The 25,241-nt window shown below is 43.1% G+C and overlaps 1 protein-coding gene across 9 annotated transcripts in view; it reads right to left on the bottom strand.

Moving 5' to 3' along the window:
- Positions 1-25,241, bottom strand: part of MID1 (midline 1) — a 371,359-nt gene that overhangs the window by 119,209 nt on the left and 226,909 nt on the right. For 8 of the 9 annotated variants that reach the window (XR_009050264.1, XM_057718033.1, XM_057718034.1 and 5 more), the window contains one exon: positions 982-1,697. Coding sequence is in view for 8 of the 9 variants with exons in the window: in XM_057718033.1 (XP_057574016.1) it covers positions 982-1,641 (660 nt within the window). In the remaining variant the exon portion in view is untranslated. The remainder of the gene's footprint in view (positions 1-981; positions 1,698-25,241) is intronic. The other variant, XM_057718040.1, reaches the window with a different exon arrangement.

Genomic DNA, 25,241 nt, shown 5'->3' with positions numbered 1-25,241 from the left:
CTGTTTGCTCAACAACACAGTGTGTATTTGTCCTGAGAGGAAGGACTTCAATATATATATTTACTCAAAGCTCTTAATTTATATTTCCTTTCCTTTTAATTGGCATCTTGTGATCTAAAGTTAGCTGGTGAACAGAGTAGACAGAGTGTCTCATGATCAGAGCAAACTCTCTCGGCTGAGTTTGCAATAATTAGACCCACCGTTGCCCGCAGATGAACAGACACCTGGAGGCCTGGCTTATTTCTCTTATTTCTTCGCGGGTGCCTCCTCTCCATATTTAGAGAGTGGTTTTTAAAATTTGACATATAGTCACATTAATTACCATTCCCTGAGCTGGAGTTCGCTGCCTAATTCCATGTTAAAAGTGAAGTTCAAACATTCTTGCCTGTAACCTTACGGCATAAAAAGCTTCCACGAAAAGGAATTCTTTCGTGAAACCCAAGATGATCAGAACACTCTAGTTCACCAATAAGCTGGATATCATTTACGCAAGGAATAAAAGGTCACATGTCCTCTAAAATCCCACATTCGCTACAGGCATTCCTCCTTCTAGTCTTCTGTTTGGGCAGTAACTAGATACAGGTACGATGCAAGTGAAATGACTTTTCCCTGATGAGTGAGGAAAATAAATGCCCTCAAGATGCCCAAACCCAGATTTTATCTGCCATTCCTTCGTGTGTGCTCTCTCCCTCTTGCGCGCACTCTCCCTCTCTCTCAACTGCAAGGACTGAAAATGATCCAGGTTTTTCCAAATTCGCCCTCACCTTGACAACACTAACATTACAAGCAGCAGTCAACTTTTTACAAGATACCCTTATTGTGTAACATGGCTAGGCTGCCAAAAAGACATGCTACAACAAATCAGATAACAAAGGCAAAAAGAAAACCTTCACTGGCCACGTAGCTAGCAGTGAATACACTTTTTCTTTCCATGACATTTGCTGGCGGAAAGGGGTTTGGCTTAAGGCGGATCGGACTAACCTTCAATTTGTCATAGCGCTCACTCAAAGCTGCCACCTGATGATCTCGGTGCCGCCCGACCAGTTTACACAAGGCACAGATTAACTGGTCATCGGTCACGCAGTACATATTCACCTTCTCATCCTCGTGCTCCAGGCACATCAGCCCCCGGATGTGCGAGTCCGGGATGGGCTCAATCAGACGGTGGCCTGTAAAGGGCTTCTTGTTCGGGTGAGTGGCTTTCAGGCACTCGTCACAGTAGGACACTTCGCAAGTGACACAGGTCTTCACGGCGTCCTGGGCAGGATCCTGGTCACAGAACTGGCAGAGGACTTTCTCGGCCGAGGTCATGCTGTTGGCGTCAAACGCCCGCTCCCGGCGGGTCTCGCTGGGGGAATTGGGCCCACTCACCGAGGCTTTCTGGAACCTGTCGATGATGTTCTGCAGGGTGACGTTGCGCTTGAGCCCGTCTAGACCTCGCTGGCTGAGCGTGATGACATGTCGGCAGGTGGGGCACTGGAAGGCGGTGATGGACTCCACGGACTCGTTGGTGGCGCAGTGTGACACCAGGATGCGGTGGGCGCAGTTGAAACAGAGGCTGTGTGCGCAGGGGAGCAGGAGAGGGTCCTCAAAGAGCTCCAGACAAATAGGGCAGGTCAGCTCCGACTCCAGTGTTTCCATCTTCAGGCAAAGCTCTCCTGGGTCATCAGCAAAATCCAAGGAAGCTGATCAGCTATCTGGAAACAGAACGTAAGATTTGATTAAGCGAGAGGGGGTCAGCCATGGGGGGCTGTCAGCTTTGAGTGCATCTCAGAATAATTCCCAACACAGGTCATGGAAGGGTAAATGTGTGTACATTCCAAATAATTCTCTCTCTATTCACTGGGGAATTAAGCTGGGGCGGGGGGGGGGGGGGGGGCGGAGGGGACACACCCTAGCCAGCAGACCAGCTAACGTTTCCTCAAGGTTCCTGTTGCTGAAAGCAGCATTTTTTATTTATTTGTTTACTTATTTGCAATTTTGTTCTTTAAAGGGTCTCACTCCAAACTGGCATGTTCTTGAAACCGTAATTTCCATATCTAATTACAATAATCTTATTGTGTCACAGCCAAGTTTTCCTTACATTGAAAATGAAAATGTAGAAACATTAATTAATGAACTATAGAGTCTTTCATAACTTTGAATTTATGAATTTACACGTTAAGTTTATGTATTTTAAGGGCTTCTACTCTGCAATACCAAACCAGGCTGCAGAGGAGAAAGGCACTTCTTGTAGAAATGGGCATGAAATGTGCATGAAATCAAAGGCGTTATTTCAGCAGCAAGGATAACGCTTCAACAGGGGATGTCAGTTTCCAAAATACATTCCTGAGAAAAAACAGTGACTTTCACAAAGATGATTGTGATAGAGGCAACGTTTCTGGCATGGGTTTGTTACTCTTCTGAATAATTCTATTGTTTAATTCAGCAGTGGGATGTGGGTGGGCAGAGAGAAGCAGAGAAAAATATCTGGGGGCCTTTTCAGCAGCTGCAGTGAGCTTGGGGACCAATGACTAATAGCGATGTAGTTCATTAGCAGAAAGGATTGTAGTGGCTACAATATTCATTTGCTAAGTTATAACAGTGGGGACGATTACAGTTGAGAAAGCAGTTGAGGGTAGTCGCACTCCTCCCTGGAGATTTACAATGGCTGCCGACGGACCCTGCACAGCCCTCCCGGCCTGAAATCTCCCATCAAGGGCTTGTCACTGTCGCCAGCGACAGGCCGGGCTAGCAGGAGGTCCAGCCTCACACTCCGAGCCATGTTGGCCCGGGCACGACCTCCGGCAGCTTTGTTGCTCCCCTCCAGGCGGCCTTCGGGTGGCCCAACTGAACGCTCCCCTCGCCGGGGAGACTTGCTGCTTTTGTGAACTCTCGCCTGCCTCCCCTTCCAAAAGGGGAGGGCAAAGAATCCCACATAAACCCCGGCTCATTAAGAGGGAAGAGGCCTCATGCTCATTAGCAGGCCTGGGAACCAAGCCTCTTTGAACCTTCTCCCTTTCAAGGCCATTAGCAGAGGTCTGCGCAACAGTGACGGGCATATTAGATGCAGCCCACTGTGGGCTGTGGGAGCATTGTGCAGTTCACCCAGTAGATGCAAGGTTCAAATCACCCTCTGGGGGGTTTTCTCAGCCGGATTCATGGGAAGGCTTCACATGCAAAGCTATGTTTAGTGATTCTGACAATCAGCCTTTTTGTATTCACACCTCCATTTATTTACAAAATTTGCAGTTTCTAGAATGCCCTGACCCTCTCTGAAATAGCATCCCTCAGCAATACCATGGGGTGCTTTGGTTAAACGAATGCTCATCTTGCTATCAACTGAACGGTAACTGATCATTAAAAGTGTAAAGTATGTGCTGAGCTTGTTAAACCTTAAAGAGCTGCTGGCTTCATAGACGCCTGGCATCTTAAAAACCTCTCCAGCCATTGCTAATATTAACTACGTAGGAAAGGATAAATGGGCAGCTGAGATTAGAAATATTAAAGACTGCTCATCTTTCCACAACCTGCAATGGAAACCCCAGGGCTGCTGTTGTGAGAAACTTTATCATCCCCGCTTGGTCCCGGCTAACCCTTCCTACAGATGGCTTGGAAGAAATGGAAAGGTTTTGCCGATTAAACAGCATTTTGGTTCACTATGGAAAAACAGAATTCTCTCTGAATTAAATTTCTTCTCACTTCCCATCAGAAGCATGTAAAGGAAAAAGGTAGCCCCTTTGGTCTGCTTCGTTCTCAGGTGAAACAAAAAACACCTACTGATGGATCTCAACAGAGCGTCAACTATGTCTGGAGAGCTTTGATGATTGTATTTTTAGGCAGGTGTCAGAATTCCTTCCCAGAGTAGCTCAGTCAGAATTTCTAGAGGTGATTCCACTGCCAACCCCAATGGCAATGTGGACTTTTTATTCAAGAGACATTTGCCGAATGCCAGGCACTGAGCTGGCTTGAGAAGCCAGAATCTAGCCTCCTCAACATCCCCCTTCTATGACCATGGACCAAGCCAACATCCTCTCCTACCTGGATGATCGCAGTACTTTTCTCCTGGCTTCTGCTCACTCTTGCCCTCCCCCTCACCCCCATAGTCTCTCTTCCACTCAGAAGCCAGAGAGCCTGTTAAAACAGGACAGAGGCTGCCTCTTCTCTGCTCTACCCTCCAGGGGTTTCCCATCTCACTCAGGGAGAAATTCACCAGAAAAAGACCAGCCCCAGAAAACAGAGACTCAGACAGTGACCTCATTTCCTCCCACGCTACCCCTTGTTCTGCTCTGGGCACATGGCCTCCTTGTGATTCCTCAAACACGCCACATACATCCTGTGTCCCCTTGGCAAGGTCGTTGAAATGACTCTCCGCTCCAGTGTCACCGTCTTTGTGAACCCACAAGAAAGCAATTCCCCTACTACAACCACGACCAACCACCCACTCACACATCGCGGCAACCCTTCTTCCCCCATCTCAGTTTGTTTTCTTCCATAACATTCATCACTGGCATAGTCTATTAGTTTGTTCACTGCTCCATCTCTCCCCACGGCCCCACCACTAGAATATCAGCTCTAGGAGAGCAGAGACTTTGCTTTGCTCTTTGAGGGCTGTACCACCAGCACCGTGAACAGCGCCTCGCACACAGTAAAACTCGAACACTCATTGATTGAGTTAATATAAAGTACTGATGTTGGGGTTGAAACCAAAAAGAATAAAACATAACCCTTGCTTTCAAGAATCTCTCAATACATGAGAACAGAGGTCAGCAAAGTTTTTCTACCAAGGCCAAGACAGTAAATATGTTTGGCCTTGCAGGCCAGACAGTCTCTGTGGCAACTACTCAATTTTGCCACTGTCGCACACAAAAGCACGCATACACAATACAGAAATGAATGACCGTGCCTGTCCAACGGAATTATATTTACAAAAGCAGGTAGCAAGCTGGATTTGGCATGCGGATCTTATTCTGCTGACCCATGTTTTAGAAGATAGATACATGTCCAGCCAATAAAAACAGAAATGAAAAGCACTCTCAGAGAGGTATGAATAAAGTGCTGTGCAGGCAACAATGGCCATGCACAAGCATGTACCCGGCTTCGACAAGCACGCACAAGTTTCGCGTGTTAACGGGAAATGCCAAGGAATGGGATTTCGCCCTGACATCAATGGACACGATGTGAGTCAAGTGCTCAGGGGCAATTCACGTAAGAATGATTTAACAGCAGCTGCTCATAACTGGACCTTTCTTCTTTTATTGCCCTAGCACTTGGCGTGGCGCTTTATGCAAGTGTCTACACTGTAAATGTTGATTAACTGTATTAAATGATGACAAAATATCTAGATGCAAAGTGAGGTCCAGCCAACTTTCTGAACCTCTGGCCTGTATGCTGCCAGAAAGGAAGGGATTTTGATTTGTTATCTACAGTCAATCTCCTTTTTACTACTTTTATCCAGATTTTGCCATGGTAGCAATATTCTTGTTAAACTACTCAACTACTACCTAGTACGCATGCCATTCTCCCACCTTAAAAAAATAGAATGGTTTATTTTCTAGCTTTCTGCAAAATCTTTTTTTGAGAAATGAAAATGCCATTCATTCTTTCACCAAATACTGAAGTCCCTCTAGCTGCTGGGTCCTGGGACAAGTAATGGTAACACCTGCCTCCCCCCCCCCACTGCCCCCTTCAGTGATCTTCTATTAGGGGAGAGAAAATATGAACATACTGTCCTCCAACATAACAAAAGACATGTGCCAAAGACTGAGGGAGAAGAAGAAGGGGAAGCTTCCTGAAGGAGGCAACATGCAAGGTGGGTGTCAAGATGAGCAGGGCTTCACCAAGTGCATAGGGGTATGGGAGTGGGGGCTGATTGTGTGTCAACTGTTATCTTTTTCTTTTCTGAACTCCTGTAATTTAATATCCAGGTCTCCGATTGAGAGAAACAGAGAGAGAGACAGAGAGATTCTTAGCCTTCACTACAATGGAAGGAAATCACACGTGCATATCATTGTCAGGAAATGCTATAGCTCAACAGTTTTCTGAATGGGCTGATTGGTTCTCATTCAGAGGAGGATGTCGGTCATCGTGGGAACCCTTGCAACAAACTGGGGATAGAAACAATTCACAGCTCACACCTCTGCTCGTCCACCGTTTGTGGTCCAGAACGGGGTACAGAACAGCGAGTGAAAGGAGACAGCTGGGTGGGTGGCCAGATACTGCAGGACGACCTGCAGCTCTGCTATGTATTAGCTGTGTGTCCCTGGGTGAGTGTCCACAGATGTTCCCTCCAATTCACTCCAATCACAGCCCTCAGCAGCAAAGTCTTTGGTCACAGGATGCAGTTAAGCTCTGGATGCTGGGAAGCACTGGGCACCAGACATCTTTTCCAGAAACTTTCTTACAGATTCAAGACTTCGGAGGAAAGCACTTCTTTAAAATGGAAAACGAATAAATGGATATTTATTTTCCACATCTCTCCCTTCCTCCTTTCCTTTACCACCCCCCCCCCCCCGCCCCCTCATTCTGTGCAGCACTGAGATCGGGCTTTTCTGATTTTCCTCTCTTTCTCCCCCAGCCAAGCAAAGCCTAGGTGTTTTCTAAAGGGCCAGCCAGCCTTCAGCCTTCATCAAAAAGCCCAGGTTGATCCAAGTACTGCCTCTCTGACTTCTAGGCTCGTGTCTCGTAGCGCCATCTCTGTTTAGAATCCCAGTTCAGCACTGACAGTACTTTGCTTCTTTTACTGTAAGTGCCTCAACTCAGAGCGTGCATCTCATGAGACTCATCCGCTTCCCTCCCAAACCCATCTGCCTTCCAAGCCTCCTGTCATCTCCTCAGGGTGCTTCCATTCTCCTGATCAGCACAAGTCAGAGACCCGCCTCATTTTCTACTCCTTTTCTGGGGGAGGCAGAATAATGGCTCCCCCAAAGCTGTCCACATCCTAATACTTGACACCCGCGGATAGTTTACGTTACAAGGCAAAGGGGAGTTCCGGTTGCAGATGGATTTAAGGTTGTCAAGCCGCTGACCTTGAGACAAGGGTATTAGCCTGGATCATCCAGGTGGACTCAACGTAATCACGAGGGTGCTTAAACGTGGAAACGGGAGGCAAAAGAGTAGCGTCAGATGATGCCTTGTGAAAAAGATTTGACGAGCCATTGCTGGCTTTGAATATGGAAGAAGGCCACAGGCCAAGGAATGTGGGCAGCCTCCAGAAGCTAGAGAAGGTAAAGAAACAGATTATCCTCTAGCGCCTCCAAAAGGAACAGAGCCCTGCAGGTACACGGACGATAGCCCAGTGAGACCAGTGGCAGACTGATGACCTCCCGTGTTGTTTAAAGCCATCAAGTTTGTGGTAATTTGTTACAGCACCACCAGGGAACTGTACACTCTCCTTCCCCGACACCCAAATCTTGAGCCAAGACACGCAAACGTCAGACCTTAGTAGCTCTTTGACTGGTTTCTCTGTTCTCAGCGCCTCTGGGTCGATCACGATCTTTACCGCCTTCCAAGGCTACTGCCAAAAACAAATGAACAAACAAAAACCAAAAGCGAAAAAAAAACCCCACACAGACACCTCCTAATGTGATGTATTACCTCCAATCTTTCGTCTTTCATTTTCATCTTTGCAACATGCTTCCGGCATCATAACTTTTCCCAGTCACTTCTCTTAAAGGCCCAAAATATTGGGCAGCTCCCAGCTGCCCAAAGTATGAGTCCTGACATCTAATCTTCTTTTTCAAGGCCTTGCCCAGCTTTCTCCCAAACTGCTTCTTAAACCTTACTCCCAACCACTCACCTCCTGTACCACAGACCCAGTAAATGGGATCATTTTCTGCGCTTAGCAATTGCCCTTGCCTTTCTCCCTAGCACAAATCACCTTCTTCCTTTTGAGATTTTCTGTTTTGGTTTCATGTTCATTTCCTTGTTTTTGTTTTCTAGTATTTTTTTTTAATGAAAGCCAAACCTCCTAGAAGCCCCAAGAGCCCTGGTCACTATGGTATTTGGGGATTTCATATTAAACAAAGAAGTGTTTTAAAAGATGGCTCTCAATAGCTTGACATGTCTCAAATGTTTATAATTAGCCAAGTAAAGCTCTTTGCTGAAAAACACAAAATAACTACCCTGTTCACAAAATATTTATTTAAAAATAGTATTTCCTAGAACACAACAGAGTGATCAGTAATGAGACTCGGGCTTATAATCGTATGAGTCATCTTCTTTCATCAGCCATTCAGCAGAGTCAGATTAGCTCTGCGACCGACACAGGCAGGCATGTGTGAGCACAAACACGAATCTCATGTGGAGGTGACGTTCACAGGCAAAATTTGAGACCAATTGTGCACGGGCGGCCTGAGCCAAATGACTACCTCCCCCCTCAAAACCCTCCCTGATAAAACTTGGATGTAAGAGGCTCGTGCCTTTGGGGGTTAAGGAAAATTCATCAACAGAAAGACTGGGAGAGCTAGTGGTGAGGGCTGTGGGGATGACTGCACCTTGGCGTCCAGGTGATCCAGCCGCCTGGGCAGATGCCCCCTTGCTCCCTCTGGGCTCTAGGTATCATCATGCTGAGCTAGCACTCCTCCCGGGAGGAGGAATTTCCCGGAGGGAAAAGGGCTTCCTTTTGTCCAAGGTACAGGATGCAGAAGTTAACAGATTGGAGGAGAAAGTTCCCAGTGGAAGAGGAAGGACATTGGGACTGAAAGAGTTCAGATGCAGGGTTTAGGCTTGAGAAGGGAGATGGCTGAACTCATGGATCACTGCGATAGGCCAGGGAGATGGAAGTTAAGGGGGTTCATATCTGTTGGATTCATCTTTTTTGGCCCCTCCTTTGAAGTAAGAGGCAAAACTATTCACCTGACAAGTGAACGCAGAGAAACTTTTAACCCCCTGCCTATGCTGTCACTACCCTTGCCACCATCCTGCTCGGTAGCTCATTTTAGAGTTGCAAAACCTTATTCTTTGGAGTCTCTCCTGATTTCTGCTATGACTTAATGAAGATAACCTGCATCTTGAAGAAACACCTAGGACCCCTGTGAAGATGGCATGCATTGCAGGGTTTAATCCATGGTCAAAGTCAATGAGCAGGCTTTCCAGTTCAAAATCTCGAGTATGGAAATTTCACGCATATGATCAAGAAGTGACCAAGGATTAGGAATCTTCAGACAAAGTGCATTCTATGAATTCAATCACCCACTAGAATAAGGAGATATTCACTTGTCAGCAGGTCATTCCGGAGTTTTTTATTCCAAATTTCTCTTAATGGAGACGTTGATGTTTTAATCATAAGGTAATTCCTTCTCTCAATACTTCCCTACCTGTATTCTAGGTCATGTCTGCATACTCCACCAACAATAATTTTTCTAATTTGGAGTATATGAAAAAGAACACGCATTCTAGCCACCTATAATTTTACTTTCAGTCCCTCACTTCGTACAGCTCTGAAAGTCGTCACTATGAGGGAAATTAATGAGTCACTGGACCCAGGAATAAACTTGGATACCAACACTGGGTGGCCTGTGGTCAATTGTTAATACCAGGTGGCTCTCAGCCACTGCCTGGATGATTCCCAAGGCACTTCCTCCGTTTCTCCCCCCCCCCCACCCCCCAAATATCCTCCGGAGTATGGAAACGAAGCTTGATGTTGACCAAAACATATGTTTTACCAAAACATAACTGAGATGGGCAAACACCGTCAAAACTGCACAACGTTACACCAAGCCACATAAAAATAGTTTGGAAAAGGAAATTCCTAAAAGTGTCATGAAAAAGAGCAGCAGAAATGCTGTGCATAAATTTAATTGTTGTAAATTTCAGAAACAGGATCAAGTCAATTTCCTATCCCCTCTCTTCACATGAGTAGCTAAGACTGAGATGACTTACTGCCCTCTGAATTTTTGCTATGAGGTTATCTCTCTTCCAGAACCATAGGTGGAGTATTTTTTTTTTTTTAAGGACTGTGGATGTTTTCATCTTGGATCAGCAGAAATACAGAGTTTCAGAGGACCAAAAACTTGGGAACTGGCAAACACTGGAATTGAACCTCAGTTGATGAGGCAGGGTTTGCAACAGAGACTAAACTCAGAAAGGACTTGGTCTCATCTTAGATAAACATCACCTCCAAACCCCAAGCATGATCTAACAGAAACTCAGTAAAAACTGGGTGCTACACCCAAGATGAATTCACCACAAATCAGGTATTTTTAAAAACATAATATAAGCACTCAATGTCCGCATATTCAGTACTGGTTTAGTATTTAACTTTGAGTTATAAAAACCACACAATAAAAATACTACCCAAATGCTACTTTACTGATTAGTATCCTGGCTGATTTGAGAAGCAGGTGGGTCAGTAAATGCACAATAAAACAGAGCCATGGGATGATGGAAAGACGGGCAAGGGAGATCCAATTGAATTTAAAGGCATTCTGAAAGACTGAAAGTTGATAGCACAACATAGGCTATATCCCACCCCAAATTATGGCAGAGAACAGTCAAAATGCAAATGCGCTCTTAAAGCAACCATGTAAATAATATACCGAGTAGGAACAGGTGAAAAAAAGTGATCCCGTAACATTCTACAGGTAATGCCTCTGAATATCACTGAGGTTAACCTCTGACCATCAGCACACTCAAATTCATTCACTTCATCACGCCAGATGAGTAAAAATTTCTGCCAACCAAACTGTAGGGAACCAGAGGGACTGATGGAAAACAAAATGACAAGCAGATAAGCACTGAGGCGCTAGCCTCAAGTTTTAAAATAACTAATGAGCACAAGGGGTATTTTTAATCACTTGTCATTTCATCTGTATTCTAAGGAGTGCTGAAGTTCAAAATGTTTTACCTGATACCTCAAGTGAGAACCAGGAAAGACTTTTAACTTCACCCAATACCCACCAGGTAGAATTCATGCAAATTGAATTAAACTGTTCACAAACCCTTTTCCGTCCTTCCACATCTGTCTAGAACATGCTCATTTTTTAGTAATTGGATCTCTAGGACATTCTTTAAAATAATCACATACTCTCTTGCCCATGCAACCTGATTAATAATGAATGAACATTCCTGAAAAGAATCACTTGCAAGCCTGGCAGATGTCTTTAGGGATATGAAGCCTTTAATGATAAAAATTAAGGAGAAATGGGAGCTAGGTCACACTGTCTGGTTATTTTAATTGAAACCCAGTCTTCTAAATATACTTAACAGAATGCTTAAATACACCTTCTGGAGTTCATTTATACCAGCAGACAAGCAAAAAGACACAAATGACAATGCAAAAAAGCAATCCTGATTTCTCGAGGAACAACTGCCCGATTCTGCCCTGTCTTAATAGTGAAGATACCCCCTGACAGTCTCAGAAACGCAATTTGTTCTCCTGAAAGACGGATAAACAGGTTAAACACAGGAAATAGCACATTTGTCCTTAAGAGTTCTTTTAGCATCTCTCCAGATTCTTACACAAAGCTTGCCTTGAATACCCACCAATGGACTGCACCCTAGTTCTTTTTGAAGAAACATCGCCGTAGGCAGAGGATGGGGACCCACGAAATGACAGACAGGCCACCGAGACCAGATGGTGGGTGGCAGGCAGTGCTGGAGCGGTCCTGTGTGTCTGTGAGAGCGTCAACAGTGAAACACAACAGGAAAATCGACGCGACAATTCCAGGAAGGCCAGCTCCACCTCATCCACCCCGCCAGGGTTGCTGAGTTGAAGAATCAAAACTCCAGCTGCCTTTTCCGCGGACCCTGTGGTGGCTCCCCTGGGCCCTGGCCCATTCAGTGCTCCTCTGAACCAAATGAAAAGGCAGCTCGGGTCAGGTCAACACCCACTGCCTCGTCACCCCCCCCAAATCATGACTTGGCACCAGAATCTGTACCCTCATTGCTCACAGGGACCAGCAGCGGGTCAGTGTCCTACAGCTGAGTGCCGGATGCCAGCTTTCCACGCTGCCAATGGGAGCCGTCCCTCCCCAGCTCCCAGGGTCACCAACGGGCGCTGGCCTCCCTTGCGTTTTGATCCTTTCGGCTTCCTCCTGAGCATATGATCACATTATGCTCTGGACGCTGCTTTGTTGTTTTTTGTTTTAATAATGTACTTATTATTTTGCATCTATCTCCTGAATTAAAATATACTATCTAAAAGTTTTTTTTTAATGCTACGTCAGGAAGCATGATCTCTTGTACAGACAAAGCAGAGTCACTGTTTCTTTGAGAAAGGAAGATCTAAACTGCAATCTATCATCCTGGGAAACAACTGAAAATACACATATGAAATATATACATATGTCTATATGCCCACAAGCAAGCTTTACATATATACACATACATATATGTAGATATGTACACATATATAGACATATCATACGTATATATGTGCATATAACACAAACATAAACACACACACAAAGCAAATCTGTGATGGGTGTCCCAAATTTCAGTCTCCAGAATGGCAAAGAAAGAGTGAATCGAGAATGGAAAGTAATCTTTTAAAAACTGATTGTCTGAAGGAAGAAAGGGAAGTAGTCTTCCCAAAAGCAAAAAACAAAACAAAACAAAAATCTGCCCTGCGCTGCAGTTCTTTCAAGGATGTTGCTTATCACACTGCACAAGGCAAAAAATTGCAACTAAAGTAAATCATCAGGAAAGTGTAAAAAAAAAATTTTAAAGCCCACACTGCTTGCAAACCTGCACAATTCGATTTGTAAACCACACACCTGGACTCCACCAAAGGTGTTTAAAGAACATTTTTAATTTTTTAACTTTAAAGAACATTCTTGATATAGGGCAAGCAGGAGGCAAGAACAGCTTCCCCGTGTCACCTGCTTTGCACACTGTGACACCTACTTTCCTGCCACTGCAACCCCTCATGGTAAACCAAAGCATGCCTCTCATGTTTGGACACAAAAATGCAAACATACATTTTCTTGACATATGTCTCTACAAATCATAATTTCATTTGTCTTTTAACAATAAACAAAGGGGTTACTCAATTTCACCTACAAATGACTTCCCTAAGAAATCCTCACTGTCCATGGAAGGGACATATGTACGTCATCCCATAGAATTTGAAAGAACTGTTCATCAAGAGATCTGAAAGCACTGCTTTTGTTAAAACAACATTAAAATTGTCAAGATTTCTCTGAGACATTTTGGCGTTATTGTGGAAAAATTAGCCTGAAACATCAGGAAACATTTACTCTGTCCCTCAAAAACCAAGAAAATGAAAAATAACAACAAATTCTATCATCTTCTCGAAAGCAGAATCTGACCACCTCGACAGGAAATTTCCCGCTGTCAGGGGGTCTCTGACATTTCATAGCATTTACAGTTTATGTTCAGAAAGAAAGCATCCGGTTTTAAAGACAAATGGAATTTAGACAAATTTTACACTAAATTGAAAATGACTGATGTTTTCCAGGTCTATGCTGTACCAGGTGTCAGGCAAGAATTTGGTTCTGAATGCCCTGAGAGCAGGCTTGAAAGAAAGGAGTGAGAACGTGTCACATCTAGTCGTCCAACAGAAATCTAAATCAAACCTTTTGGAAGAGAGGGCCCAACAGTATGGTAGTGGCAGAAATGGAGGCCATTGAGTCCTGTGAAACCACCCACAGACAAAAAGCGCTCCAATACTGCCTTCCCTGAATGCTTTTCCAAGTGTATTCATAGTTCAGTAGGCACTTTCACATATACTCAGAGAACTATTTCTACATCTACATAAAATCCTGTGTGTGTCTACAATGTAATTAGTTTTTGGAGCCGTATACAAATATGCATGTGGATATATATGTATACACCCACACACATACACGTAGAAAAGCACCTTTGCAAAATTCCTTGGGACTTGCTAGTATTCACTCTTCATAAACCTCTGGGTTATAGCATCCCTCCTGCATGAGAGAAACGTTCTTCCTCTGTGCAAAACCAGAAACCTGGAAATAACTTATATATGAAAAACCAAAACAAACAAACAAATGACCCACCAAATCTGCCACTCATATCTGAAAAAGGTGACCTGGAAATTAGCAAAACCACCTAGAGACATTGATCTAGTCTCTGAAAGACAAGACCAATGGAGCTGGATTTTTGCAGCAAGAAAATTCCACCTGGAAAAACGACTGTCTCTTGGGAAAACGTTTTCTTACTTCATTCCTCCAACCCTCCTCTGGAAGGCAGAGAAAATGCACATTCTCCCCTTCACACTTCTTATCACCAGGAGGAAAATGTATAAGTAAATAGGGGCTGATGATGGCCAATGTGCCATTGCACAAGTGTCCTCTTAAGTTCAATGCCATGACACCCACAACTATGCACTCAGGTAAGGACAGTAATGACAGTGTTACATAGTAACCAATTCCTATTGTGAGACTAGACTAGGAAATTCTCTCAAATATGATCGCTTCTTTTCTCAAAGGAAATCGCTTTTCCTCTCCACTTCAAAGTTAGCCACACACAAAAACCTCGTGCTCACAAGCCCCTGCAGCTACTTTGCGATCTTAAAAAATAAAGAAAAGTAACCCTTCTTCATAACTCCTGGTTAACTCTTATGAAGAACATGCTTTAAACATTTCCCGTGATCACTCAAGCCCTATAGTCAGGGCATGAAGTCTTTTTGTTTTTTAAGGCAACAGAAAGAGGAGGGACTCTTTTGTTCTGAATTGTTATTGTAAAGCAGCACACGAGAGACGGGAACATGGGAACGGGGCAACGAAAAGGACAAGAGTGGTGACAAACGAAAACAGGATATTAAGAACAGCGTCGGAACTGGGTATCCCAACAGAACAAAGGTGGGAGGCTTCTTGGGAGAAATTTGAGCAAAAATACCTTGAACCGATTTCAATGCTAATGGATGAACTAGTTTTCCAGACAGCAAGAGATCTTTAAGTCTGGGGCAGTAAAATGAGGTTATTATTAAAACAAACACACACACACACACACACACACACACCGCCCCCAGTTTCAAGTATCATAAAATTAAAACTGCTTTCAAATCACATGAAATCACTTTTCAACCCATGATCCAGTTCTTGAAGTTTCTAGATCTATGCTTTGCCCCATTAAAAATAAAATACTCTTTCTGTTAGGTGACTGAGTTAACAGTATATATTCCTAAGGAAATTGAATTTATTTACAAAAAGAAAAAACACTCTCTCTATTCAGAGCATACTCTTACACTTTAAATATAACCTTTAAATAGAGCTTTCCAGAACTCCCAGAGAAGCTAAGGAATGGGTTCTGCTTTGAGAAACAATTGCAGCAACTTGCTAACAGGAACATTAATGTAATAGCCAGGTTTTGTTGCATCATGCTTTTATCGTCTTATACTTTTCTTCCAACGCAAATTCTGCTAAAGCTGCCAGTAGGACAATACATTTAATAAGCTCACCGGAGTTCATATAGTTTATTGGACTTATCAAATAAAAATTATATTATTAATTATTATTGCAGTCTCTAAGCTAAAGGGGCTCAGAACAGTAAATAATATAGCCTATCTTGCATTACATCTAAAATTGCAGACTTTTTTCCTCTTCTCTACATTCTGCTATTCTTCTTTTTCCCTTTCCCCATCCTTTCCTTCTGCTGTGAGGTGAAAGATGAACTGATAGGCTTTCTTATTTCAGATCACGCATTTCGTCTGCCTTTCTCTTTGATGTGTTGTCAGAAAACTCGGGGTTAAGCCCTGAGCTCAGTTGGCTCAACTGTCCTTGGTTTAGTTTTGGGGTGAGGCCATCGGTGTGGTGTTGGGCAAAGAAACGTGTCACTCAAAACCAGATAAACCTGAGTTCAAACCCTGGCTCTGCCATTTCCTAGCAAAGGCGGGCAGGAGCCAGTACACAATGCATCTCACACTCACAGATCCACTTCATAGCTTCTACAGCTTCGTGATCTGTGAACTGTGACAATGAGAGCCATCTCGAAGGGTCCTTTGAGGATTAAATGAAGCAAAGTCTTAAAAAGTGCCTGGCGAAACTGTAGCTCTCACATCCCTCTTCGCCTCTTGTTCTGAATCATCTCTTCCCACTCTTCTTTCAACAAATTCATCATCTGTATTTTTTGAATTGGAAATCTCTTCAAACCATGCTCTGAAGCAGGAAGGCTATCAATCCATTTATTCATTCAACAACGTTCATGGCGGACGTCCCTGGGGGTCCTGCGGCTAAGACTCCGCACTCCCAACGCAGGGGGCCCGGGTTTGATCCCTGGTGAGGGAACGAGATCCCACAGGCCGCAACTAAGAGTTCACATGTCGCAACTAAAGATCCTGCATGCAACTAAAGATCCCACATGCCGCAACAAAGATCCCACGTGCTGCAGCTAAGACCTGGCTCAGCCAAATAGATAGATAAATTTTTTTTTTAAAAAGTAATGTTCATGGACTGTCTTATGTGAAGCGAGGACTATATGAGTCATAAACTAGCATTCCTATTATTACCATGAATTACTCTGTAATAATAGTCTTCACATAGACACTCTCGTCAATTTCCTACACTTGGACATGCCTCTATTCATTACCACTGGATCGCCTACCATGATCTTGAGGCTTCAGTTCTCTGCTCCTCAGTGAAAGTCTCTCTGTCCCATATGCATCCTTTGCCAGAATTTTGGATTTTGCAGGAAATAAGGAACTCTGGCATGGGGTGGGGCACATGAGACCATCAAGAACAGTGAAGGGCAAAAGCCAGGACATGGAAGCAACCTAAATGCCCATCAACAAATGAATGGATACAGAAGATGTGGCATATATACACAATGGAATATTACTCAGCTATAAAAAGGGATGAGATGGAGCTATATGTCATGAGGTGGATAGAACTACAATCTGTCATACATAGTGAAGTAAGTCAGAAAGAGAAGGACAAATATTGTACGCTAACTCACATATACGGAATCTAAAAATGGTACTGATGAACTCAGTGACAAGAACAAGGATGCAGATACAGAGAATGGACTGGAGAACTCGGGGTATGGGAGGGGGCGGGGGGGGAGGGGAAACTGAGACAAAGCGAGAGAGTAGCACAGACATATATACACTACCAACTGTAAAATAGTCAGTGGGAAGTTGTTGTATAACAAAGGGAGCCCAACTCGAGGAGGGAAGATGCCTTAGAGGACTGGGACGGGGAGGGTGGGGGGGACTCGAGGGGGGAGGAGTCAAGGAAGGGAGGGAATACGGGGATATGTGTATAAAAACAGATGATTGAACCTGGTGTACCCCCAAAAAAATAAAAAAAATAAAAAAAAAAAAGAACAGTGAAGGGTTTCAGATTTTTCCTACTTGCAAGCTAATCAGTTAGCCTCCCGGTTTCAGAGGTGCTGGCAGAAGACACGAAACTCCTGAATCAGAGACAAAGAACATTTTGAGTCAGGGCACAGCAAGCAGCGTGCGTTTCCTGTTCATGTCGGTTCCCTTCGTCCCCGGGTCCCACAGAACAGACATCCCAGGCAGGTGTGTACCACACACACACAGTGGTGTGCATCACAGCTGAGCAACCCCAAGCTTAGCAAAGCTGAATCTTGGATGATGGAGTGCAAGCAAACACGGCCAACATTTGCTCTGGAGAGAACTGTGATCTTTATTCTAGTGGACAACAAACCTACTTTCTACCCTGGAGGGAGATGCTCTATCTCTAGCTTCCGAGGCTGTTGCTGTACAAACATCCTTCAAAAGATAGTCTGGAACAAAAGCAGTCGGCACCTCAGCTGACAAGGGGTACATAAATGTGAGAGATCCACGGAGAACCATTCCCCAAGACACAGCTCCCCAAGACACAACTCTCTGCCTGGAGATCTGGCCGATAGCGGTCCCTAAAATTCTGATCACTGCTGGGCTTTCTAGCAGTGATGGCAGAGGAAGCTAACTTGATAGGAATGAGCCCTGCACCAGACGTAAGAGGAGCTCATAAGAAAGTGTTCCAGGGAATTCCCTGGCGGTCCAGTGGTTAGGACTCTGTGCCCTCACTGCCGAGGGCCCAGGTTCAATCCCTGGCTGGGGAACTAAGATCCTCTAAGGTCAGCTGACGCACCAGGAAAACTGGCAGAGAGCAGGTAGGCCCCGCCCATAGGTTCTGCCCAAATACACAGAGCCCTTAATAACTTCCTTATTCTTCCCAAATCAACCTGTAACTGGTCTGGAACTTATTCTTCACTACTCTTAACCTAAACTCATTTTAAGAGTTTGGAAGGGTAAGCTAGTTTTGTTACTTTTATGACATCAGAAATCCTATATGTACATTAATTTGGTTTTCTTTAAGCATTAAAATATTCTTTTAGAAGTACTTTTGGAGTAAAACCAGAGAGAGTCATTTCTCTGATTATTTTTTCAGTCAACGGGTGTATCTGAGGTTTTGCTGTGTGCCAGGCAGTGATGGGGCCCCAGGAATGCACTGGTGAATATGACAGCAAAGGTCTGCCCTGGGAGAGCTTACATTTTCGTGAGAGAAGCATAAAATAAACCAAGAAATGGGCGAGAAACACGAAAATTTCAAAGAACCATACATAAAATGAAAGAAACAAAAAGGATGCCTTGATAGAAGGCAGAGGGGTGAGTGCAGGTCCACTTTAGCTAAGAAGATATTTCTACTCAGATCTGTGTAGGCTTTGCTGATATTTTGGCTTTTTCCGCTGCCAATAAACAAGCAAAGGACATCTTAATTTCAGGATAAAACTGTCCAGCATTTGAGCAGAGACTTGTGATTTAATTTCTCAAGTTGTTAAATATTTGGTTTCAGATTTCCTTAAGGAATGATTTCTTTTTCAAGGACACTAAAATCCAAGTTTGACGATTTCTAACCTGAAAAGACAAAGTGATGATTTATTGGAAATCAGTGACCTCTTTGTTTACTTGAGCAATGCAATTTGAGAGAAAAGCCACAATCACATGGTGGACAAAAAAAAAACAAAACAAAAACAACAACCAGGAACTATGGTACTTAGAATTCCCTGAATGTCTGAGTGTTTGGTGGCAGGAAGTTAACTCAAAGTTGAAAGAAAACAACCATGGACACGCAGTTAAGGTTACAGGGAAGGGTGTGAAGGAAATTAGTTGAGGCATTTCAAGAGTCATTGGTTTTCTCTGGACTGACCTGTTTTTGTCTCTCTAGGAGAAGAAATCTCAGAAAGGAAAGGGAAAGAAGTGGGGAACAGCACAGGGGAAATGAACAGGCAGGGCTTCACGACTGAAGGATCAAAGATGAGTTAATACTAGAAGGTCCCAGTGCCTGAGAGCTCTGTTGGGGTGACAATAACAGCATTAACAAAAGGTATCTCAGTAGGAAGAAATTACCCGGCAGAGCTAGAATAGCAGTCAGATCATGATCGTTAGAGCCCATCTCTCTTTTTCTTTTCAACTTTTTATTTTATATTGGGATATAGCCGATTAACAATGTGATAGTTTCAGGTGCACAGCAAAGAGACTCAGCCATACATATACATGTATCCATTCTCCCCTCCCATCCAGGCTGCCACATAACCTTTAGCAGAGTTCCCTGTGCTATACAGTAGGTCCTTGTTGGTTATCCATCTTAAATATAGCAGTGTGTACGCTAGGATCCCAAACTCCCCAACCATCCCCCCCCCCACACCGTAAGTTTGTTCTCTCACAGTCTGTTTCTGTTTTGGAAATGAGTTCATTTGTATCATTTCTTTTTAGATTTCACACATAAGGGATATCATACCATACTTCTCTTTCTCTGGCTGACTTATTTCACTCAGTATGACCATCTCTAGGTCCATCCATGTTGCTGCAAATGGCATGATTTCGTTCTTTTTCATTGTTAGAGCCCATCTCTTCAAGAAGAGGCTAGAAGGGGGCGACCAGAGAGGGAACTATCATGGGAGAACAAAGATCTGCTGCTGTAGCTACAGCAGAGGCCAAGGCAAGGGTTTGGGGAAGTCTGAGGGGTGGGTGCCGACCACTCCACATGAAACACACAAGAAGGTTCAGGAGACGATGGAGCGGTGGGCGGCGAAGGTGTTATAAAGCGAAAGATCCTCAGAGAGTGAGTTACCCCCAAGCCAAAGATTTCCTGGCCTAAAAGTCAAGATGTAAACTGTTTCTTTGGAGGCTTGATAATTCTGCAAAAAGAAACATGTAAAATATCAACAAATTCGTGATCCGTATGAAAACCCCATAAATGCTACAAGGCTTCTAATGACTTTTACAATATTCTCTCAAGGCAAGGCTAACCTCTGTGATTTTTCTTGCATTATCAAAATATGTTTCCTGGTTATATTTCTGAGAGGTAGTACAAATGTAATTGTAAATGTAATTTGTAAAATAGGAAGTCACAATATTACCTTGGAATTAATGTCAAATGGTATGATCTCAGGGTTTTATTTGTTTGCGGTTTAGGATTACGTGAACCTTAAAGAAAAAAAGGTTCATTTTAAGCTAATAAGTGTGCATTTCATCTTGTACACTTTATCCTTTCACTGGATCAAATTCTTTAAGAGGCTAGCTTTTTTATTATAAGGCGACATTCAAAGGACTTAGTGATTGAGATGGAATCTAGGGCTTCAAAATTCACTTATGAAAAAATGTCCAGCTTTGAGAACAGTAACCTTTCCAGGTGACTAAGCTATCTGCAAGTCAAAATACATTTATTTTGATAATAAATGAAAAACAATTTTTAATGTCTGATTTATCATCTTTATGGTAAGGATTGCTGGGTTATCCCTTGTTACGTAGTTTCTTTCACTTGCCCTTATTTAAATCAACATACACTCGATTCAGGGCACGGCTCCAAACAGTTCTGCCTGTCTACATCTATTCTTTCCATTACAAATTCCTCCAAGTGACTGTCCCTCGTAAATGGATGCAAATATTTCGTTTCACAACTCTATTCATTTTCTTCCTTAGAATACAGATTGGGAAATCGCTCACTCCTGGGGTGCGGGGCAAAAAGGTGTTCATTTTCTTCCTTAGAATACAGATTGGGAAATCGCTCACTCCTGGGGTGCGGGGCAAAAAGGTGTAAGATGAGGGCAGGGTGACTTCCCAGAAGGGAGCGTTGTTGTGTGCAAGCCACTGCCAGGCAACCTCCCCCTAACATCAATGGCTAAAACATCACGGTCCAAAGGGGTGCTCTGCTCCCCGTGCCCGCCCCAGCCTATCAGCATCCAGAAGCAATTCTTTGCATGGGTGCTTCTTCATCATGATCCTGACTGGCAGCTCCGAGGATTAAACTCAGGTCCTTTATGCACATTAGCCCCCTGGAGTGTTGAACTCCAAAACCTCTATTTTCTCCCCTGAGTCTACCCTGTATCTCACAAAACCCTACTTAGCCACCGTGGTACACAGCTTTTCTCATTCTGGGTTATCAAAAGAAAACAAAACAAAACACCAGACCCTACAACAATTTGATGGAGATGGTAATGACGGAGTGTTTGGGGAGGAGGGGGCAGATTCCAAGTTCTTTCAGAGCTGGGACTTGGGAACCCGCTTCCCTTCTTTATCATGAAGACTTCACATTCTCATCAGCAGAATCTGCCTGACAATGGCACAAACGAGCAACTGGCTGAATGAAAACTGTGTTTTGTGTGTGTACACGTATACCCACTAAAAAAAAAAAAAAGACCTCAGAACTAGTGAATGAAAATCAAGACCAGCGTCGTCTTAATCAAGCAGAATTTCCTGCTTAGTGACTGCGTTCCCAAAAAAAAAAAAAAGACCATCTGGCCTCTCTACTACTTGAGGGTTTTTGCTCCTCACTTCCTGGTTATCTTTAGCAAAACATTATAATTTCACTTATAAATTCTTTGTACCACGATGCCATTTCCTTCTGTGCACTACTTTAAGAAACAGAGAAGAAAACATCGTGCTATCTCTAGGAAAATACTTCTCAGTTCTAAATGGCAGGTTTCAAAAGCGAAAAGTATACTTGAGAGAGAAAGATGGACATCAAATCATAGCGATAGCATTACCTACTCAAATTTCTTTAAGCATAAACAGCACTGCCAGGGAGCTCTATTTCTCTCTAGTTGTATAGATGTATAGATACGTATCAATGTGGATGGATATATAGTAATAAAAATCCAAGACCAAAAGGCCACCACTGCCCTGTTCATTCGAGGTGTTCACTGTCCTTAAGCACTCTCCAAGAAATAAGTCAGAAAATGGAAGATGCAAACTATTATATATAGGGTGGCTAAACAAGGTCCTACTGTATAGCACAGGGAACTATATTCAATATTCTGTGATAAACTATAATGGAAAAGAATACGAAAAAGTGTGTATATCAATGTATAACAATCACTGTGCTGTACAGCATAAATTAACACATTGTAAGTCAACTATACGTCAATAAAATGAGTTTTTAAAAAAGAAAACGGAATTCACTTCTGCGTGGGAACTAAGACTACAATAAAAGTACAGTCAAAGTTCAATAAATTGAAATTCTCTGGAAATAGAAGAGTTCTGGTTAATTTAATTTTCTGGTTAACTGAACTCCAAATAGAAACCCTTTAAAAAAAAATCCCTGTTGAAACATTCCTAAAATGCTTGAGTCCACCTTACTTGTATCACTACAAACCATACACGGGATCCAATTGAAAGACTCCTGGGTAATTCCAAACTTTATTGTTCCTTGAAATCATCATTATAAAAAGACCTTTTTCTCCTTTAATCCTAAACAGAGAAGATTTAAGAGATCGAGCTGAGTGCTTATTTGTATCCCTGACAATCAATTTTCACATTAATCCAAAATATCCCTTTTCCTTGGATCTCTTGGAAAAGTATAACATAGAAAACCGTGGTTAATAGAGAGGTTTAAAATTCTTTTGGCAAAATTCAGGTAAGTTGAGGTTTTTGCATGTTTTCGTGCTAAAGGAAACTGACAAAAACTTCTCTACCTGAGGTTCAGTTAGTATGTTTTTTCTTTTTTTTTAACTTTTAAAAAAATTTTCATTGGCGTATAGTTGATTTACAATGTTGCGTTAGTTTCAAGTGTACAGCAAAGTGAATCAGCTATACATATATCCACTCTTTGTAAAGAAAATAATTTTAGGGACTTCCCTGGTAGTCCACCAGTTAAGACCCCACACTCCCAATGCAGGGGGCCCAGGTTCAATCCCTGGTCAGGGAACTAGTTCCCGCACAAGGCAACTAAAAGATCCCACATGCCACAACTAAGACCCGAAAAAGCCAAATAAATAAATATTTTTACAAATAATTTTACTATAGTACTTCCAATCAATTTTATTAACACAAATTAAAGACCATGTAAATTCCTTTGATGTATATATTTAAACTCACTGAGAAAGCGCTAGGATTTAGGTTTCATAATGGAATATAATGGAGGCTCAAAACTGGTCCCAAATGGCCTTCCACAATGTGGTCACCACCAGTCCAGGCCTCACTTGGGCTCCACAGTCCGATTTCCCACAGAACTTTACACCGTGCCACCTCAAGCTACAAATAATGACACCATATTGAACCAAATCACTGCCCAACAGAAAGAGACCTCTACTCTTACATGAGGCTTCCTGCCCTTTGGTGTAGATTATCATAGAAGGATCCTACATTGGGTAGGAGATTGGAAAATGTCAGCTAAGATAATTTCCAATTCCAAATACCTTAGGCTGTGTTTGGGAAGATAAGACTGGGGCTCCTGCTCCTCCCTCCCTTCCTCCCTCCTCCTCACCTCTCCTTCTTTCTCCCCCACCCCACACTTCCTTTTTTTTGGGGGGGGAGGGGTTACCATGCACTCATCCTCAAAGCAGCACTAGGCAAAATCTAAAGTATACTGATGGACTTCCTGGACGGAACAGTGGTTAAGAATCCACCTGCCAATGCAGGGGACATGGGTTTGAGCCCTGCTCCAGGAAGATTCCACATGCGGCAGAGCAGCTAAGCCTGTACACCACAACTGCGCTCTAGAGCCCGTGAGCCACAGCTACTGAAGCCCATGCGCCTAAGAGCCCATGCTCCGCAACAAGAGAAGCCACAGCAATGAGGAGCCCTCGCACAGCAAGGAAGAGTAGCCGCTGCTCGGCGCAACTGGAGACAGCCCATGTGCAGCATCGAAGACCCAACGCAACCAATAAATAAGTAAATATTTTTTAAAGCATATTTTAAATAAATAAGTAATAAATAAAACAAAGTATACTGACATCCTATTATTTGTCAGGAACTCTGTTAGCTACTGGGCACACAGAAGGATTTTTAGAAAGATTTCCATAAAGGACTGAATGAAGCTGAAGGAATCAGCCATATCTCACTTACGGACCTACAAAACATCTCCTTAGAGGTATCGATCAATCAATGTTGCCAAAATTTAGTGGCAGTATTTTGAAAGTGGTACAGTCGTTATACCCTAAAGAGAGAAATTTATTGTGAGGCATAAAAATACCCGTTTGTGTATTAATTTTACCAACTAATTGGTCTTTGGCACAAAGAGTATATACTGAGGATATGTGTACTGAGTATATTTTATCAATAAATTTTCATCTAAAACTCAATGGAAACCTTGCCCATGATCAATGGGGTTTGCTGCTTGCTCCTTTTGCCTTTCTATCTGCACTGTCTTCTTTCGGTATCTCTTCACCAAGTCTTGCCTTGCAAAAGGGTAGTAACACCCAAAACATAGGCCCCCCTTTTTTTTTCTAAGGGCCCCTCAAGGAATACTACAGACCTAAAACCTTGGAGAGTTCTGCAGAGACTTTCTAAACTGGGATAATCAAAAGCAGTGTTAAGGGACCCAAGGGCAATTCAGCTCCAACATCCATCACCACAGAGATTTCCAGGTTAACGATATGATGTCCAAGGGACTGGAAAAGTAGTCCCATCCCATTTAGAACCGCCAAACACTCTTCCAGCTCATTTATAGAAGCAGCATCGGGAAGTCCTGTAGACTGTTAGCAGCTAACTCGATGAGAAGTTGCTCTTTCATTAAATACTTAAATGACTTCCTAAGAAAAGGGCAAAAAGGTCTCATGCTGCATAACTAGTTAACTATTATACCCTGATACACAGGGTCCTTATATTGATTCTTCACTGCACAGAGAATATCTGTAAAAGGAATTAACTTAATGGAAATATTTATTTGGGGGAGCTGGAGACTTCCAGACAGTAATAAAGAATGCATTAATATACCTAACACCCAAGTGATTGACAGGTAATGCAATTTACTTAAGGTTTCCTTCGAGTTTCCTGTTTTCAACCATTCCTTCATATACCCATTGCTGACATTTTTTTAAATACCAACAATTTGTCAGGTATGCTATATAAATTGTCTCTAATCCCTACTCGATCCCTCAATAGTCGG

Source organism: Hippopotamus amphibius, chromosome X (assembly GCF_030028045.1).
Source record: "Hippopotamus amphibius kiboko isolate mHipAmp2 chromosome X, mHipAmp2.hap2, whole genome shotgun sequence".
NCBI classification, from domain to species: Eukaryota; Metazoa; Chordata; class Mammalia; order Artiodactyla; family Hippopotamidae; genus Hippopotamus; species Hippopotamus amphibius.
This window is presented reverse-complemented; position numbering and strand designations above follow the sequence as displayed.